The following is an 18,939-nucleotide window of genomic DNA, read 5'->3' on the forward strand; positions in this document are numbered from 1 at the left end:
TGTTTGTGGAGTCCTGATTTATTTTTTTCCCTTTGTTTTTATGTGCAGTAATTGTTATGCATGTGAATTTTCTACCACATCGCAACAGGCAAGCTTTGGTTCAATTTTCTTGTCCTACACAATGGAAGATTTTGAGTGCAGAATCTCAGCTACTAAGTCCTGTGATGCCGTTTTACTTATTTTTCTTTCCTTGGGTGAATTCATTGGAGAAAATGGGGAAAGGGAAGGGAGGAGAAGGGAGAGGCGGGGGCGGGGAGGGCGGGGAGGGTGGGGGAGGGAAGAGCGGACGAGTTCTCTCGGGCTATGTCGAATCTTGATTCACGACTTTGCCTCCATTCATGGTGGGCGTTCCCGAACTTTTCCTCGAACGTCCTTGCTTTTCTCCAATTTCATGTAGTGACGGTTCTCTGTACATACACACTGGAAAGCAAAAACGACAAACATTACTTATGCTGATCGGCATAAACCTGGCTTCAACGAACTTCTCGGATTTGGTTTCGGAATAATCTTCACTGCCATCATCAGTTCTTCTCCCTTAGTAGCTATACACGGTTCTTTCTGCTTCTATCAGGCACAATCACCACTGACACACCAGTTGTTCTGTTTTGTGGGCGACACGGGTTGGTTCTATGTAGTGTCCTAAGGTATGTAATAGCATTTTTATTGAGACGAGAAATCAGAAATGCTTTGCTTTCCGATCCTTATTCTGAAGCCTAGTTTCTTAAAGTGGATACTTTTTTCATGCTCCTAATCTTTACCCTGTTGCAAAAATTATGACATTGTCCCATGGCTATGAATTCTTGGCTCCAATTTTTAGAGCATCCATCACCAGAAGTCATATTCGGATGAAGATAGAGAAGTAGAAAAATACCAATACATTTCCTTAATTGGCCCAGACTTCCTTCACCTAAACCAAGGAACACAGCCGTCTCCTTGGCTTCTCTCCAACAGGGAATGTAGATTGCTCAATGTAAGATTAAGTCCACATCCTCTCCCTTTTGTCTGCCTCTAAGTTTGTCATCTGTGAGCTATCATGGCTGTTGCTCAATTATCGCTTAGGATGGATAGGTTTCCCAATTCATGGCTATTCTTACAAGATAAATCACCATAGCGAGTCCGTTAGCTTCATCCGGATGTTACTATAATAGAGACAAATGTGTCTACATAGGCATATTTCACTTAAGTATCAGGAGTAACTTTCGTTTTTTGAAATAAGAACAAGTGCCTTCCGTCTATTCTGTGTCTCGTCACCACGGTGACTGTGTAATTTGAACGTTGTTTCCAACATCAAATAGTTTCCTCTGCTGTGTATGAACGGGGAATACTACGTCTTCAGGAGCTGTCCTATTTGGTTCGCTGGCTGACTCAGCTGCTTACTGATTATGTCACCCTGGACACACTTTTATGATGGAAAATACAGCATTTTTTTTTTTTATCAGCATGAACAGATAGCAAATATTTAAAATGATCAAGAAAAAAAATAACACAAGTCATTAGGATTTCAGGTGACAGGTCTTAGAGAATTGCAGCATAAAAGGCTCTGGCCTGAGCCATTCCAGCACATCTAAAATATAGATTAAAAATACAAGCTCGTTTCTTCCAGTCCTAGCTCAGGGAAGACAGGATTCTTCTGGTACATTTGGTGCTGTGCAGGACTGTGCATTTATCCCAAGGAGGGGTACCGTTACTTTGTGACCTTTGAGTTAGTAGCTCCACAGTGGGTTTGGGACTCAATTTTTAATAAGCTTACAGGTGATGCTGATGCTGGCAACATGCAACACACATCCCCAGAGAGCAGTACCGGATATAGCTATGAAACAGGCTCTTATTTCGATGTCTTATGCAAAGGTATCACACATGTATTTTTGAATGAAGTTTCTAAAGATTTCATTTATTGCCGTGAATACTTCTAATATCTCCAAATGCCATTGGCTCATTGGCTGAAGTGGGAAAGTGCAACCTGTAGGTAAGCTATGCACTAATCGCTCAGACAGTGTCTTCAAATTGTGCAAGTGGGCAAAGCAACTTCCTAACTTTAACAAAAACAACACAAGAATCCTGAAAAACTTCTTATAGAACAGCCAGGTAGAGTCTTGAAGTACCTCAAGCGCACCAGCTCTTCACTGTATTTCTGTCCCGAGGAGATCTCCAAGGTGAAAGCCAACTTTTATTTGTGTATAATATATCAACTTATCTATAACCAGCTAATGCACTGGAAAACAATTCACAGGATGCCATGATGCAGTCGACGATGCTGTTTTCAGGACTCCATCACCTAATCAGCTACAAAAACCCACAGTCTTCGGGCTCCAACACAGAGCACTAAATTATAATCTCAATGGATGAAAAAATACATTTGTGTTTAAATATACAGAAAATAGTACTGGGCCACAGGTTACTGCACCATCATCCTAGGGAATACTTGAAGAGGGATTCTGCCTTATTACCACTAAATAATGTTCATGTATATTTGCGTTTCCTAGAATTATAATATCCCTTCTGTTCTCATTATGTTGATTCTACCCAAGTTGTACATTTGGACTTATTTTTTTTTTATGTATTTACTATTTCTCACATATACACAAAGTACTTCAAGGGTGGACACACAAATTTTAGCACTAAAGTGAATGCTGCAGACAAATTTTCCATTAACTGAACTCCACTGCCCGTTTCTGAAATTGAATCTGCAAAGAAGTGTCCAAACTGACCTGTAGGATTGTACAGTTTATAAAAGCAAAACTCAATAACACCACAGCAGAAAATGTAGTTTTTTTGTTTTTTTTTTTAGAGTAACTCAATCACTACCTTCATTATCTCCCATTAAATTGAGTAGTAAAATTCAGGGTTTTAATAAAGAAAATGATTAACAGGCATGCTTTTCAATTTGCTGAAAGTATCTTTCATTCACCAAATGACTAAAATAGGTATCTCATTTTCCACATTGCTGTTTATAATGTGAATTTGTATGGTAAAAGACAGAGCAACCTCAGTTAGCTCTATGAAGTGCATGCAAGTGGAGAAAGCAGAATGGGAGGAACAGGAAGGGGAGCAAGGCAGGGAGAAAAATAGGAAGGATAAGACAAAAGGGGATGGAGAGAGGGATAGGGAGAAAGGAGAGAGAGAGAGAGAGAGAGTAAACCAATTCCCTTTTCATTTTCCTTTATAATCCCTGGAATTCAGCAAAACATAGAACTTTAGAGGTAACAAGTAAAGGGATATAGATCTTAACCAAATTTTAGGGCTAAAATTACTTCAGAAAGCAGAATTCAATTACAGTGTACAGAAAAGGACAGAGCAAGGACAAGCATTCCTTAGTGTGATAACAGCCGCCTCCAATAGTCGTGATAATTCTCTATGAGCCAAGTTCTGAATACTTAAGAATAAATGACGGAACAATTTAAGAGGTGACAAGGCACAGGGTGTCCGACAAATCTACTGTAAGTCAGAATGTAAACCGTTTATCCCACAAATAAATCTGTCATTTCAAAGTATTCACAGCCACTTTAATTTGATCTTCTCACTTGCTAATTAGAATAATTCTATGATCATCATAGGTCAGAAATTACTGTCTTCATTTTTTTTTTAACATAAAAGAAAGTAAGCCGCTTCCTTAGTGTCAAGGGGTGAGCCGTGGCAGAGGCAGTATGAGACTGTCTAGTCAGGAGATCTGATCAAAACAAGGGTCAGTGAGCTAGTATTAGACAATGTTTACATTTTATGGCTGCATATGAATATCTAAGTTGGCCTTACTTTTACTAAATATTGGTACTGTGATCAAGAAATGCTTCTGAAGACATATACCTCATGAACATGCTAAAGAATAAGTGGAAACTAGGAAGTGTTGAGAGGTATGTAGAGACAATGGAACCCTTATGCAATGTTGCTTGGAATATGAGATGGTACAGCAACGGTGACAAGTGACGCTTGTTAACACAACTGCACACAAAATTACCAAAGCATCCAACTGCCACTCTTCTGGAGATGTAACCAAAAAGAGGAGGCGGGGAAGGAAAAGAAAAGGCAGCTCAACATATTTTTTGCTCACCCATGATTATAACCACATTATTTACAATAGCCAAAGGACGAAGCAAAGTATCTCTTGACAGAATAACAACTGAATACCATGTTAAATATATTCAATTATATTACATGTTAATTCAGTTTTGAATGGAAAGAAATGGGGATGCAGCGTTACCTATCACGGCATGGATGAACCTTGAAGAAATGGTAGTAAGCCCAAATAAAGCAGCTCACAGGGGCCAAATACCATAGGACTCACAATGAGGAAGTTAGAATAACGGTAAGTGTGAGGACAAAGCGGAATTGTTGGGAGGGACCCGGAGGGATGGTGGTGACTGCTTGTCAGCTCCGGATAAATGCAACAGCACTGAATTGCACACTGTAAATAACTAAACACCCTAACTGCCCTGACTGTGAGTAATAAAGAGGTAAGTATTCGGGTCGGGGATATGGCTCAGCAGTTAAGAACACTGGACTGCTCTTGCCGAGGATCCAGGTTCAGTTCTCAGCACCCGCATAGTAGTTCGGAACCATCTGTCACCCCAGTCCCAGTGAATCTGACACTTGCTTCTAGCCTTCTCAGCCACCGGCATGCACGCAGTACAGTGCACTTACATACACGCTGACGAGACTCACAAACACTTTAAATAAAGTAAATCAAGAGATTTCCTGTTAGCACAGGTAGGTGTCAACCTCTCCCAGGTGAACAAAAATATTGAGATATAACCTAGAGATTACAGGCTTGGGAAGTGGACTCACGCATGCAATGAGAGATTCTAGAACTGCACTGCTTATGTTGGACCAGTTTAGCAACAGCTAAGATATAAACACAGGAAGGAATAACATAGCAGGTGGTGACAGAGAAGTGTCCTCCCCTGTGACAATTTGAGACAATAAGCCATTAACTGTGTCTGCATCTGGAAGTTGTGACTAATACTTCTAATGCACTTAAATGTTTTAATAATTTATTTGTATTTTATGTGCACTGGTGTTCTGCCTGCCTGTATGTCTGTGTAAGTGTGTTGGATCCCCTGGAAGTGGAGAGTTACAGACAGTGGTGAGCTGCCACGTGGGTGCTAGGACTTGAACCCAGGTCCTTTGGAAGAACAGCCAGTGCTGTTAACCACTGAGCCATCTCTCCAGGTCCCCCTACCACTGCCATTGCACTTTGATTTTAGCACGAATAATTTAATATGTTTGGCATGGAACATATTGTAACTGCATTTCTAGCTGTACCTCACATACTTTGTCAACAGTTTCAGTCCCCGCATCTCAAGGTTGTTTGAGGTCTTAAGAAGAAGCATCTGAAAGTGTGATGCTTTCCCCCTTCCATCTGACCCCTCTGCCAATCATCCAGCAGCTCCCCCTCCCTTTAGTTCAGTAGTCAGAACAGAAGGGCTAGAAGTATCCTCTCCTTGTTTTCTTTTCACTCTCAGAATATGTCTGTGATAGGATGTCACTGTCCCTCTGCCACACCCTTTGCTACATTGGTTTTGGATGACTTGTATAGAGAGATGACAGCTGTAAAGAGGACACTTCTGTTTGGTTCTTTAGCAGCAAGTTCAAAGTGATGCATGTTCTTATCTCAGCTCTTCCCGCACCCCCACCCCACCCCCGCTCCAATTGATGCTTCAGTCACTCTCTTCCTCTTTGTGACCTGTCTTTACATTTACACGTTTTACCTTTCTAACTCAATAGGAGAGTGAAGAGAGGGGACCCAGCAGAGCTTTCTAAATACAGTGAGGTAGAGGTTTGGTGGCAAAAACATTTGTCATCACGTTTAGACACAAGGACAAACACAGGTTCCTAAGAACGAAACTTAAATCATACACTGCCTTAAGATACAGTATATGCTAAGAATTCCAAGTTTAGCCCTGAAATGGGAGCAGAACAAACTTGTAAGGAAGATGCTAGCATCCAGGGTGCTGGCGCCAGGAAGGACGCCATTTCTGCAGCTGCCTGAGTATGCAACTACCACTGTGAGGAGATTAGCAGCCATGGCTTACACATGAAATCTATAATAATAAAATTTGTGATAATATGTGATATATTTGCTTTGGTTTTACATGACAAATTGTTCTTTTGAAGGGAAAAAGTAACTAACGTGTGCCACTGGGCCTTATGATTTTTTAACCAACAACAAAGCAATCGCCATCAGCGTGGGTTTTCCATTCTCCCATGTTCTGTTCTCTGGTGCCCGCACTCAGCTGTGGCTATCAGAATACACAGGTTTTCGACACCATCCTCACAGGTCACAGTCCCTGTTTACAACGTTCAATATCTAGTAATCATTACTATTTTTTCCTTAAAAGCTTAAATTAAGCCGGAAAGTTTCTTTCTCTTTTCTTTTCTTTTCTTTTTTTTTTTTTTTTTTTTTTTTTTCATTTATTTATTATTTATTTGGTTTTTCGAGACAGAGTCTCTCTTGTAGCCTTGGCTGTCCTAGACTCACTTTGTAGACCAGGCTGGCCTCCAACTCACAGCGATCTGCCTTCCTCTGCCTCTCAAGTGTTAGGATTAAAGGTGTGCACCACCATACCCGGCTCAGAACCTTTCTTAAAATGCATGAAAAAATAAAATGCAGAAGCTGCTGTTATTTGTAAAGGTGATAACTATGAAAAGCAAGGTGCTTGGGTTCCTTCCTGCTGTCACCCTCATAGTAACAAACATTGGGTGCTTCTATAAGCCTGAATTGTGTGTGTGTGTGTGTGTGTGTGTGTGTGTGTGTTCTTATACTTGTAAAACTTAAATTTAAGGTGGCAAAATTAACAGTTCAGCAAAATTATAGCTTTAAGATGCTGTCTACTGAGGACTATATTAATTTTTATGCATGCCTTCTAAAGCTGATCCTCAAACTCCTGGGAGCCTTTCCTTTTCCTGGAATGCATGCCTCTCGTTCTTCCCAAGTGATAGATCCTACTATGCCTTCGCCATTTTCCCTTTATATTCCCACAGCTACTTCAACCCTTATCGCTTTCAAAAAAACTTAGAACCTATTTTAGTTATGTTAGGATATAGAAAACCTGGTCTAGCCTGGTGTGCTGGCGAACACCTGTAATCTCAGCATTCCGGGGAGGTAGAGGCAGGTGGATCTCTATGAATTTGAGGCCAACTTGGTCTAGAAAGTGAGTCCAGCCATGGTCTTGGTGACTATCACAAGATAGTTCAGCTGACTCAGCAGACTGAGGCCAACACAGTGCTGTGCGGACAGAGGACAGGGCTTCAGAGCCGAAGCTCAGGTACTCGGTTTACATCACTACCTGATCCTTTAAGGAAGAGAAGACGGGAGACTTCTAGTGTCCATGGGGACGGGGGGGGGGGCTATCTTGAAGTAGATTGTTGGACATGCATAAGGGGTCACTGCACTTGCTACTGACAAATTATCCATTTGAATGAAGACAATTGACCCTCTATTTTGGATGAATATTCATGGACCTTGTCTTCTCTCAGCTTCCATGAAAGAAGAATGAAATATGACTAATCTTTTTTTTATTACTGCCAATTTAATCAAATCTTCTTTGGCCTTCTCTAATTTCCAAGAAATGGAAAGGTTAGATTGCTCTGTCAGTTAATGTTCCATTACAAAATATCTAACTGTCTTAACAGCAGATCACAGAAGGGCCCGGGCAATTGGCGCGAAGCAATTTCACACCACAATTAATGTCACATGGACTCTTTTTGGAACTATGGGAGCAAGTTAAACACTGGTTTAGAAGTAGCCAGCCATAGAAAAGTCCCCTGTATGCTGAAATGTTTGTTACAAAGGTTGAGAAACTATGAACAAGAGAGATTTACATCTTTATATGAAAAGAGAATAGAAACATTTGAGTGTAAATTGGACACAGGAGTGAAGCATGTGTTGGGAAGAGGTTTTATTAAAGTGTGATGCCAGACACAAGTAAAAAGGTGCTGAGAAGGGTTGCAGGGGAAAGGGAAACAGAAAGAGCAAGGGGAGAAGGGAAGGGCGAAGCCGGAAGGGGAAGGTAGGATGAGCCAGAGACCAGTGCGAGCATCATTTCTACAATTAAAGCAATGTGCAGTACATGGGAACTTCTGGCATCCATCTTCCTGTGTTTATCTTTTAGTATGGTTCATACCAAAGGAGTCTCTTTGAACACAAAGCATCTAGTTTTGTTCCAGAAGACTTAAAGCATATATCAAAATAAGTATGTGGTTTTCATCTTCCCAGCTGGAGCTTCACAACCTTAGGAACCCCGATGTTCCTTTCTCTTGGGTGACTCACTGTGTCACTGTGGGAAGGAGTCCCTACTGTACAAACTAGCATCGAGACTTTTTTTTTTTTTTGTCCAATTTTTTGTCTCATAGCATTTCTTCAAGACAGGGGACAATGAGGCAATGCCCAGTTTTTCTAGAGAAAAACCTAGCTTTTAACCTAGCAGAACCTTCTTAGTTCAGCCAAGCCTCAGTTTACTTCTGTGAGGCAAATGGAGTTCGTAATTGATTTCACTCTCAAAGATGCTCAAGATTGAAGAAAGTAAATTATTTTCTCAAAGTTACTCAGCAAGCAGTTGCCAAGATTAAGCAGAACGAGCCCATCTCACTCTAGCTTATTTGGTATCTCTTAGGTTACATTGCTCTGCGGTCACTGGTACTACACCTGCCACATAGTAATTAACCTAATGCTAGACCACGCCTATTTTAATAATAGTGGTGAGTCTTAAATTGTATCATGATGTGGATATTTAAATTCATGTGTCTGTGAAGGAAAGTTTCTCAGAGGAACCAAACCCCACTGGACCTTTTACAAGGCTGATGAACTAGCAGAACCGCAGCAATACGATGTTGCTGGTACACAGCCTAATTACAATCTCCCTTGGTGCATCTTTAGCCCCATTAATAGCCATTTTTACCCCCTTCTGCATCTGATCTGGCATTATCACTAGTAGGTGCAGCCTTTCAGAATGCATTCACTTACGAAATCGCTTCACCTTTACTAAGAAAAGGCGGTGTTTTCAGAGAGCATCAGGGATGTCTCTCCTTTGCTTTACTTCATCCACCTCCATAATGTCTCAACCAAAATATAATTCCTTAAGTTACAAATTTGTTTGTTTTGTTATTGTTAAACCTTCATCAAACCCTTACCACAATGGAATATGGAACTTAAGGTAACTTGAATCTGTGATCCATCACCATGGTCTCTTATATTTGATTCCATAATAAATGCACCTTTATCCCTTTTGAGGTGAGAGTTGTCTTTGCGTATACAGTGTTGGAGGTAAAATGTACTAAACCCCATCCAATTCAGTGGTCACATTAATTTAAATAAACTCAAAGTACTTATGACCAAACGGGATCAAAATAAGCTGAGCACTTCAACACAAAATTCAGTTCAGAACACCCAGTCTCAAATTTGGTGACCATCAGTTCCATGTGGACAGCTTTAAATTTTTTACATACTTAGGTCACACCCAGACTTAAACAGGTCACTTTGGAGGGGTTTGTGACTTTTAAGAACACATCAGATGGTCATGATACTGTTGCTTAAAATGCAACAATTGACATTATTCTTCTAGGTTTTAAAATTATGTATCTAACAAAGAAAGTGGATAACATGTCGGTGACCCACTGTGAGGGGAGGGAAAGAAAACCTTTTCATTCTCTTTCCCCATCCAAAAAAAAAAAAAAAAATCATTAGAAATGTGTTAGTATTCCTAACTCAAAACTTAATACTTTCATAGGGATGACTTTCAATTGATAAATATTATGGTAATGCCTTTGTTTTTCCAGTAGTCAATCCTGGAAACTTTAAGTCTTTGGGTAATGCGCACGCGCACGCGCACACACACACACACACACACACACACACACACACACACACACACACACAGAGTTTTTCAGGGGGAATAATTTGATGATCATTACTCAACCACCTGCAAGAGCTGAGTAATGAGCCTTTGAAGGAGGAGAGAGTAGAAAATTAGGTGTTTGTAGCTTGTTCTTACTCAAAGAGTCTTTGATCCTTTATCAGATACTGGAGGGGAGGTCACCCAAAGACAATTTAAATCTGGGGTGTCACCTCTCAGTGATGGAATAACACTCTGAGACTCGCGGAGCCTGTGCTCTTGTTGTAAATTCTAGGGAAGATCCAAGTAAATAAAGGCTTACGTGCAGTGTACAGAGCAATGGGCTTAAATACCAAGTCAGTCCATCCAACAGATGCGTCTACAACCCTTGATTAACTGTCATTATGTGGAACACCAGCGAGTGAAGGACAGAAGGGAAACGGGCAAGTGGGTAGGTAATTGTTATCATGGTATCTGTGTAGGAATTACAGACCCTTTAGCTGGAAAAACTTAATTTCAGGAATCTTGACATCCAAATGAAATCAACACAGGAATGGGATAAAGGCAAAAATTGTTTGAAGGAAATGAAAATAATCACAACACTAAAATAGCACACATTGGCTTCCCATCACCTGGAGCTCATCTACTTTACGAAGCAACGGCCCATTTATCATGCAGTGCTGGGGTCTGTCAGTGTGGGAACAGTACAAGCAGTGGGTTTATAGATTTATAAAGATTTTCAGGAACATTAAAAATGAAACACCCAACAACCGCTTGTTTAAGCAGCGGCATGCCTAATCACTTGCAGGGCTATTGTTTTGTGTTCCTTTTCTAAAAGCATCTTCCAATTACATGCTTTAATATTAGACCATGGAGAGATTATTACAAAAGGAGAACCATTTCTTTCAAAATACAGTTCATGAAGAGACTACCTTTCGCTGTAGGGCTTGATCCAGAACAAATAGATAAGAAAATAACAAATCACCAATGATAGGGATAGCTCATAAAAGTGTACTTTTTCTGTTCACTAATTTAATAAAGGAAATGTGTCTAGACTATTTTATATGTAAATGTAATGCAAGGTTCCATCAGAGTTTGTTTTTCTCTGAAGTACTTACAAAAAGTGCTGCACATCCTGTCGGAGAAGATGAAACAATACCTCCCACCTACAGGATGGCTCATATCTATCTGTCTGTCTGTCTGTCTGTCTGTCTATCTATCTATTTATCTCTACATCTATCTCATTTCTTCTTCCTCTCTCTATTGTTTAGACTTTATTTTATTTACATAGGTCTTCTGCCTGTATGCTTGTCTGTGTACTACGTGCATACAGTGCCTGAGGGGTCCAGAAGAGCTGTTGAATCTCCCGGAACTGGAGTTATGGCTGTTTGTGAGCTGTCATGTGGGTGCTGGGAATTGAACCTGGATCTCCTTGAAAAGCAACTAGTGTTCTTATTTCCAAACCATTTCTGAGGCTTTTTCCAAATAGCATTAAAAATAATAGATACTGTAACTGTTATAGCTCCTTGTTGAATTGGTCTCTTTATCTTCTTAGATATTTGACCTTGAAGTGCATTATATCTGATGTAAGCACAGGTGTTCCTGTCTGCTACTGGTTCCCATTAGCATGGCATGTCTTTTTCTGTTTCTCACTGCATCTATACTGGTGAAGAGAACTTCCTGTTCGCAGCAAGCTGTTGGATTGGGAAACTTCTTTATTTCTAAGATTATTGGACCTTCATGTTCATTTTTAAACATCTATTTGGACTATATCTTAATTAGTTTTTTGAAATAAATCACTCCTTTTTATTTTTGTTAACAGATTGAAAAATAAAAGTTCAACAAAGACAATGCGTTCTTAGTTCTTTTTAACTCGGTTTGAATATGGCACTCCATTAGAGGTTCCACGCACTCATCTTCAACATATATTTTTATATCACTTCATAAACACTTGCCTTACTTCTTCCAAACATAAAACCAGCCTGCTATGTGACTTTTATCGTGGTCTATAGTGGCATGAATGAAAATGTGATTGGGGGTGGGTAGGCTTCTGGAGTTTAAGACCTTGCCCTACATCAAATTTTCTTTCTCTGTTTTCTGTTTGAAGCTTAAGATGTGAGTTCTCAGCCTCCTGCTCCTGTCGCCATGCTGTCAGCACCACTACGGACTCTCAACTACCATAAATCACAGTAAACTCTTCCTTCTGTAAATTGCCTTGGTCATGGTGATGGGTCACATGGCATAGCACTTCTACATTGCTATCGCTGACTTCTCTGAGTAGTGGGATAGTCATAGCTTATTTCCAACTGCAGGGCAGTATAAAGCAGGGCTGGGTGCTTATGCACTGTCTTTTGGCTTCCTGGATTATAATTGCATTTTTGTGTTTTTCTAGACCTATAGTTTTGGACAGTTTACCTAATTGGTTTAAGTACTAGTCATCTTGTATATAAAATAAGAATAGCATAGGGCTAGTGTGTATTTTTATAGAGTTAATATATGCAAACTGCCTACTAAATTGATAGACTGCATACCACAAGAATAGTTTGGAAACCCAACAAGAAGGAAGAGGTTCTCGTGCACAGAAAAGAAAAGCCTAAGGTGACCTCAATTACCTTTCTTACTAATAGAAACCCAGCGGTATAAATATAATAATATAGCTGCATGAAGAATTGATGGAGAATGTATCAAATTTTGCACATGGACAATTATAACAGAATATATATGAAGCATAAAGGACCTGACCAATTTTTGTTCATCAGGTCATTTCTAAGAGCACATATCTTTCCAAGGATCTACAAAGACTTATTTTTCTATACTGTGATATATTCCAGGAGAAGCGAAGAGAAGCAATCAGTAGACATGTGTTTAAAGCATTGAGTCCTCTTGCCTCGCAATTAGATTACATCCACATCCTTTCGGACCTCAGACCAGCCTATGTCACCCAAGCTCATGGGAGTTCAGCCCTTGACTGCTGGAGGCAGAGTGAGTGGGCTTGGAACCAGCTCTTCTGCTCACCACATCTATGCCTTGGGATTAGTAATGCACTGACTCCCTTGCTTCAGCGTCCACATTTGCGGCGGAGGTGATACTAGAACCTGCTTCATAACAAAATGAAATAAAAATGAGAAAATAACTGAGGCATACTTTAAAAGACCACCTAGAAAAAGAAAGTATTGTAAAACGTAACTAATCTTGTTCACTTGTTTTTAAAGGGAAAACAAAAATGGCCAACACAGCAATGGGAAATTAAGTGGTCATTGATGGAAAAGCAGCTTCATCTTCATCTTCAGAAGTGAGTCCCAGCACATTCTTTGCATTTTATACCTAAGAGTTTGTTCCTACAAATTAACTACACAAAGAACCTTGGAATTTCACCCAAGTATTAACAAGTCTGATCTAAAACAGATGCTCATTTCCCCAGTGTAAAGGAGGTAAATCCCATCAGTAAAAACAGAATGAAAAGCAAGCAAACAAAAACAAATAAATGCTGCCAGTAAGGGAACCAGGGACATTCTAACGTGAAGAAGATGCAAGCCACAAGCAGAAACGAATGGCTCGGTGCCCATTCCGACACCATCCTCTCAGACCTGAATATGTAATTGGTATGAAGCCATCCATTAAAAGACTATTTGTTCATCTCCTCTGCCCCTAAGGGTGGTGAGCTGTCTAGTTGTAGCCAGTGTGTGCTGCTGATATTGTACAGCTGCTAATGGAGACTATGACGACACAAAAACTTGCACAGATTTTTTTTTTTCAATTTCTTCTTCTAGTTCTTCCTTGGCCTGTGATTGCTGTAAATGAAGCCGGCAGGTTCACACACACAGTGTGTGCAGTCTTGACCAGAAGTTACCTCACAGGTCTAGGCATGCACTCTACGTGGAACCGTATTTTGTGCATCACTTTTCACTGTTCCGATCTAAGGAATCGTAGCAAGAAATTAAGGTGAGAGGCGTAAAATCTTCATGCAGCCAAGACCCCCAAACCTGGGACAGCTCAGCACAACCTCTGGAGAGCTAACCTCTAGATTCAGTTTCTGAGAGAATTGGCATAATTAACCTGCAGTTGACATGGACTCTGTATTGTGTGAGGCTCACCTTAGCTCTAGTCTGTAGCACTGTGGGAATCAGCATGTACCTTTTCTTATTTATACAAAGTGCCGCAGTAAGGAGAACCCCGAAGCACGTCTGGGACTCCGCATACTGTCATCCCACACATTTCTTTTGGAGATGAGCATGCGGCCATCCACCTCAGGAGGAAACTAAACCGACCCAGAGCACAGGAAGCAGCTCCAATTAAAAAAGCAGATTATAGATGTTCCCTTTGCAGGAATGGAGTGGGAGGGGTTCGTCGAACTCCAGTGTTTACAGAAAGAATTAACAAACTCATAGAGTTTCATATTTTTCTAGCTTTCCCAAAGTTGGCTAATGGCCTTGTACTCCTTTTGCAGAAATGAAGACATCAGCTTAACTGTTAAAATAAAAATGATCCAGGAGTTGAAGGCATTATTTGCCAAAAAACCTTGCTAAGAATAAATATGTTTTGTACGGCACCTACTTCTTAGGGACCTTTTGCTTAGCTCTTACAAATCAGGCATATTTCTGCCTTTAGCTACAGTGTACCTATGATGACTTGTGTCTGGGTGATCCCTTCTTGTCCCGCTGAGACAATTATGGCCTAGTCCTTGATGACATTACTTTCTATGGCAATGACAGTGCTTCCTCTATCTCCCAATATTAATCATATAACATGAAGTACAGTACATGTTCCACTACACTATTGCCATTAGTAGGCATATTTCATACCTCTAAGAACATGTTCTGGTAAATACAGTTTTTAGTCTTTATAATTACTTGGTTCACTCACATGTTCACTTATTCAACTGACAGCTTATTTATTTAAACATCTCTTTATGACATGCCAAGTACTGCACATGACAAAAGAGAGATGTGAGAAAAATATAAAACACACCCTGCTCATTCAGAGAGTGAGTTGACCGTGAAGGAGCAAAGAGAGAGGGACAATAGGTATAGCTAGGGCAACATGATCAGCAGAAAAGTGTATGGAAGATACAAAAAAGAATCCTTAATTGTACTGGTAAAAAAAAATCATAGAAAAATAATAACAGAAGTATGAACCATTGAATTTATCCTTTGCAAAGGTTAATTAGCAGATGAATGAATTAAAATTAGGGCAAATGAAATTGAAAGCATGAGGTCAACAACAGTACAAGCTTAATTTCAGGTGACTAAAGACTCGAGGTGCGAGAAAAGACTCCAGAGGCTTTAGGAATAATGACTGTCACCTTCCACCCACTGTTCTGAACACAGTGTGATGTAGATTGTGATTGATTGCCATACTCACACGTACTGTACACCACGCACACTCCCCAACTGACCGCATCTATGACATTTAGAAGAACACAAGTCAACTAAGTCAAGGTTGTAGTTCACTGTCTCAATGCTTTTGCGTTCCTCAGAAAAGGAGAGTGAGCCATGGTTTACGTTAATCTAATGGTTTTCAGAGAATAATGTGATGTTGACAAATGTCAAGACCATTATTAATTTTTGATCTGCATTAGAAAGCTTAACTGAATGCAAATATGGTCACTTAACATGCCAAGGAGAGAACTTCTGAGAGGAAAATCATACTTTTCCTCAGTAAGTTTATCCCCTTCCTCTATTTGAAACAAGTCAGCACTATTCTTTTGTTTTTATTTATTCTGTTTTCTCTTCAGATCATATAATCTTTTGCCTTTCTCTAGAGTCAACACTGTGACACACACACACACACACACACACACACACACACACAATATTGTTATATTTGTTCAAAGGGATGCAGAGATCAGCACCAAGCATATTTATAAAATTGTTTGGAAAGTTTTAAGGACTATAATAATGGTATTGACTTTTTCCCAGAGGTATTCTAAGAGATTAAATACTGTATTCGACCAAGAAGGAAATTATATTCCAAATGGTAACTGAAATTAATTTTCTATATTCAGGAATTTTCTACCTTCAGTGTTTAAGCATGTTTTTCTAAGCACACATATTTGCAAGAGTTCTCTGCTTTCTCTTTTTTCTCTTTGCTGGGAAAGTTCCTACTGTGTTTTCTGAGTCTTTGTTGATCAGTTCACTTCAGGCAAAGCCGACAGAGAAGGGGACAAGAAGACCCAGTCCCACCACACGGATCAAGGTCCATGCAAGAAAAAGAGTTGCTTTCATACCTTCAATAGGTTTTGGTACAAAATGAGATGAGGGCTTGGTTTTCTTCACTCTGTTCCCCTTCATGATTTGACCTTCCTTATTGAGTCCTAGGAACCATGCGCGGCCTGATTCCTGCTGGCGATACAGGGTTGAAGAATAGATCACGTAGTAGTTTTCAAACACAGACTCCTTGAATTTGCATTCTGGGGTAAAAACATCCTGCGGAAATAAGCACAATAAAAGAGAAAGGAATTAGAAATGAGTTAGCAAAGCCTAGATCAAACCAGTATCAAACATATATTCAGTGTTCAGTTGGCACCCATACAGAGAGCTGTCATACAACACCAAAAAAGCAAGATTCTTTTTTGCAACCAGCCTTTAGTCTGGAGACAACAACAGCCTAGATATGGTCATTAGTCGGAGACTATGGCCACGGATGGGTCTAAAATCTATCTAGAACAATGTGTTATCTATCAAAGCGTTTGGTCAGTCCTCATTTTAGGGGCCCTTAGCATAGACTTAAGACAATAGAACTTACCCCGAGGAACCAAAATCAAAACGCAACCATGGACAACATAGGCACACCAGATGTTCTCGAAGGGAATTTACCATATGCACAACATTCTATTATGCAGCCAAAGCTTGCTCCCTGAACACATCAGTATACTACTACTTTGCTTAATGCATGTGACTTTCCCTTTTAACGCATTTAAAACATGGTATACTTAATAATCAAAATTTTAGATATAATAGCCGTAGGAGTAGGTAGTAGGAGAAAATATTACTGTTGAAGAATCCTTGATGAAACAGAATGGCACTGTTATTGCAGCAAGAAATCTTAAGAACGTCTACTTCAGTCCCATCACTCTAGTAAGAAAATCAAAACACTAAGGGGTGAGTTAAAAGATGCCTGAAAATACTAAGGTGCCTCAATTGTTATCCCATCCCTTGTACCCTCCCATTCTTCCCTCCTTCGTATTTATGAATAAATTAATAAAATATATTAAAAAATAATAGAATATCGAAATACAAACAAAAAAAAAAGATGCCTGAAAATAAAATTACAAGTCGATGGCAGAACTACCCTTGTGTTAAAATCTTCGCCTCACACACAGACCACATCTGTTTCTAATGACATAGAATACAATTTTGTTGTCAATACAACAAAATCATGTCCTAATCTGTCAAGTAATGAAATCAATTTTTCTAAGGATGAAATGCCTCTCCTATGATAAACAGATGAAAAACAACTGTGGGGATATGTTACCCAGGGATAAGCAAGTACAATCTCCCATTGCAAACGTCCTCGCCACAGAGAGTCTTTGTCACTGCACACTGGAAGGTTTTCAATGTGAGACCTCACAGTTCGGTGCATTTACACAGAGGCCTCCATAAGCGATGGCCATGCAGGAATCAAGCTGGGTGGAACCAAGTCCTCGTAGATGACACTCCTGACTTGATTTACAGAGTGCTAAGAGACAAATAAGTGGGACGCCTGGGAAGGCCAGCTGCCACTCTTAAGATGCCAGTAAAGGGCATCTTTGATTTGAGATGAGTCTCACATTACTAACCAATAGATGCTACTGAGGAAGTAGAAATGGTGACAATGCTAACACATCACCACTGTTTATACTAAAACTAAAAGTGATCATTTTTCAAGTCCTCTTTGCTCTAAAAATATATTTTTTTTCCCCGAGAATCTGGGAAATCAATGAGTGTGAGATTCCATTTAATCTCTGCATAGTTGAAAGTGTTGATAAGGATAAGAATGTGAGAAATTGTAGCTCCCACATACTGCTAGTGGGAGCATAACATGGTGTAATGGCTGAGAAAACAGCCTGACATTGTTCCAAAAGCATAAACAGACAGCTAGCAACAATCCAGCCATTTGATTTCTAGCTGTGCACCTACAGGAAGTGCAGTAAATGTTGACAGTCGTATTGGTTACAGAAACAGCTCAAGTATCTATGAGGAGATCGACAAAGTGTGGCATAGCTATATAACATATTACTGTTCATTGATAAGAGGAATAGCATTCTGACTCGTAGGACAATATAAATGAGCCTTAAAACCATTATGCTAAACGGAACACAAGATCATTAGGCTACACAGCGCAAATGCTACATGTTATTTGATCCCATTTATACGAAATATTACAACAGGGTTTATGATATTGCATATAATGAGCAAACAACTTCAGAGACGGAAAGCAATGGATGTCAAGTGCTACCACCTATTTGGAATAAAGCTGAGAAGGCCTGCTTCCCCCAGAGGGATGGAAATGAGTCATAATTAAATAGTTCTGGTATTTGTGTCACTTTGTAGAAATAAAGAAAAAAATCCACCGAACTGTAAGCCTTTAAATGTGGGTTTTATTGTGTATACGTTATGTTTTTAAGAAAGAATCGGAGACACAGACTGTCTGGAGAAGATGAGAGGAGAAAATACCACCGTGGTCCTGACCTGGCAGCACTGGTCTTCACAGTGTGTGCTTTCTATGACATCATGTCTGTGATTATATGAAACACTTGAGCCAACTGCCAAGTACAGGAATTACAGAGGTACATATTCCATCAGCTAAAAGTAGCATTATAAGTCTTTTCAGGTTTTGTTGCTGGGCACTGTATCCAGGTCTTGGCTTATGCTAGGCAAGTGTTGTGCTCTGAACTACATGCCCAGGCCAATATTAATCTGTTTTTCAAACCAATGGACCCCCTGAATAAAGATTGTGCTTCCAGCACCGTACATGAGACTAAGTAAGTGGCTAAAAACTGAATTTCTATGTTTCAAGTAAAAAAAGGAGCTAGTACTAAGAGAAAAAAAGTTGATAAAAATGGACGCACCTTATAATTTACACAGCTCCATGTTAACATCATCCTTATGACAAAGAGCTTGCATTTTGTCACGTA

The 18,939-nt window shown here is 39.8% G+C and overlaps 1 protein-coding gene across 4 annotated transcripts in view; it reads right to left on the bottom strand.

Annotated features, from left to right (window-relative positions):
• Positions 1–271: 271 nt before the first annotated feature.
• The window catches only part of Fgf12 (fibroblast growth factor 12), a 540,804-nt gene continuing 522,136 nt past the window's right edge, over positions 272–18,939 (bottom strand). For all 4 annotated transcript variants that reach the window (XM_051150804.1, XM_051150803.1, XM_051150805.1 and 1 more), the window contains 2 exons: positions 16,051–16,249; positions 272–420 (listed from right to left, as the gene is read on the bottom strand). In XM_051150804.1, the coding sequence (XP_051006761.1) occupies positions 302–420; positions 16,051–16,249 (318 nt within the window). In that variant the 3' untranslated portion in view covers positions 272–301. The remainder of the gene's footprint in view (positions 421–16,050; positions 16,250–18,939) is intronic.

The sequence above is a fragment of the Acomys russatus genome, chromosome 8 (assembly GCF_903995435.1).
Source record: "Acomys russatus chromosome 8, mAcoRus1.1, whole genome shotgun sequence".
NCBI lineage: Eukaryota > Metazoa > Chordata > Mammalia > Rodentia > Muridae > Acomys > Acomys russatus.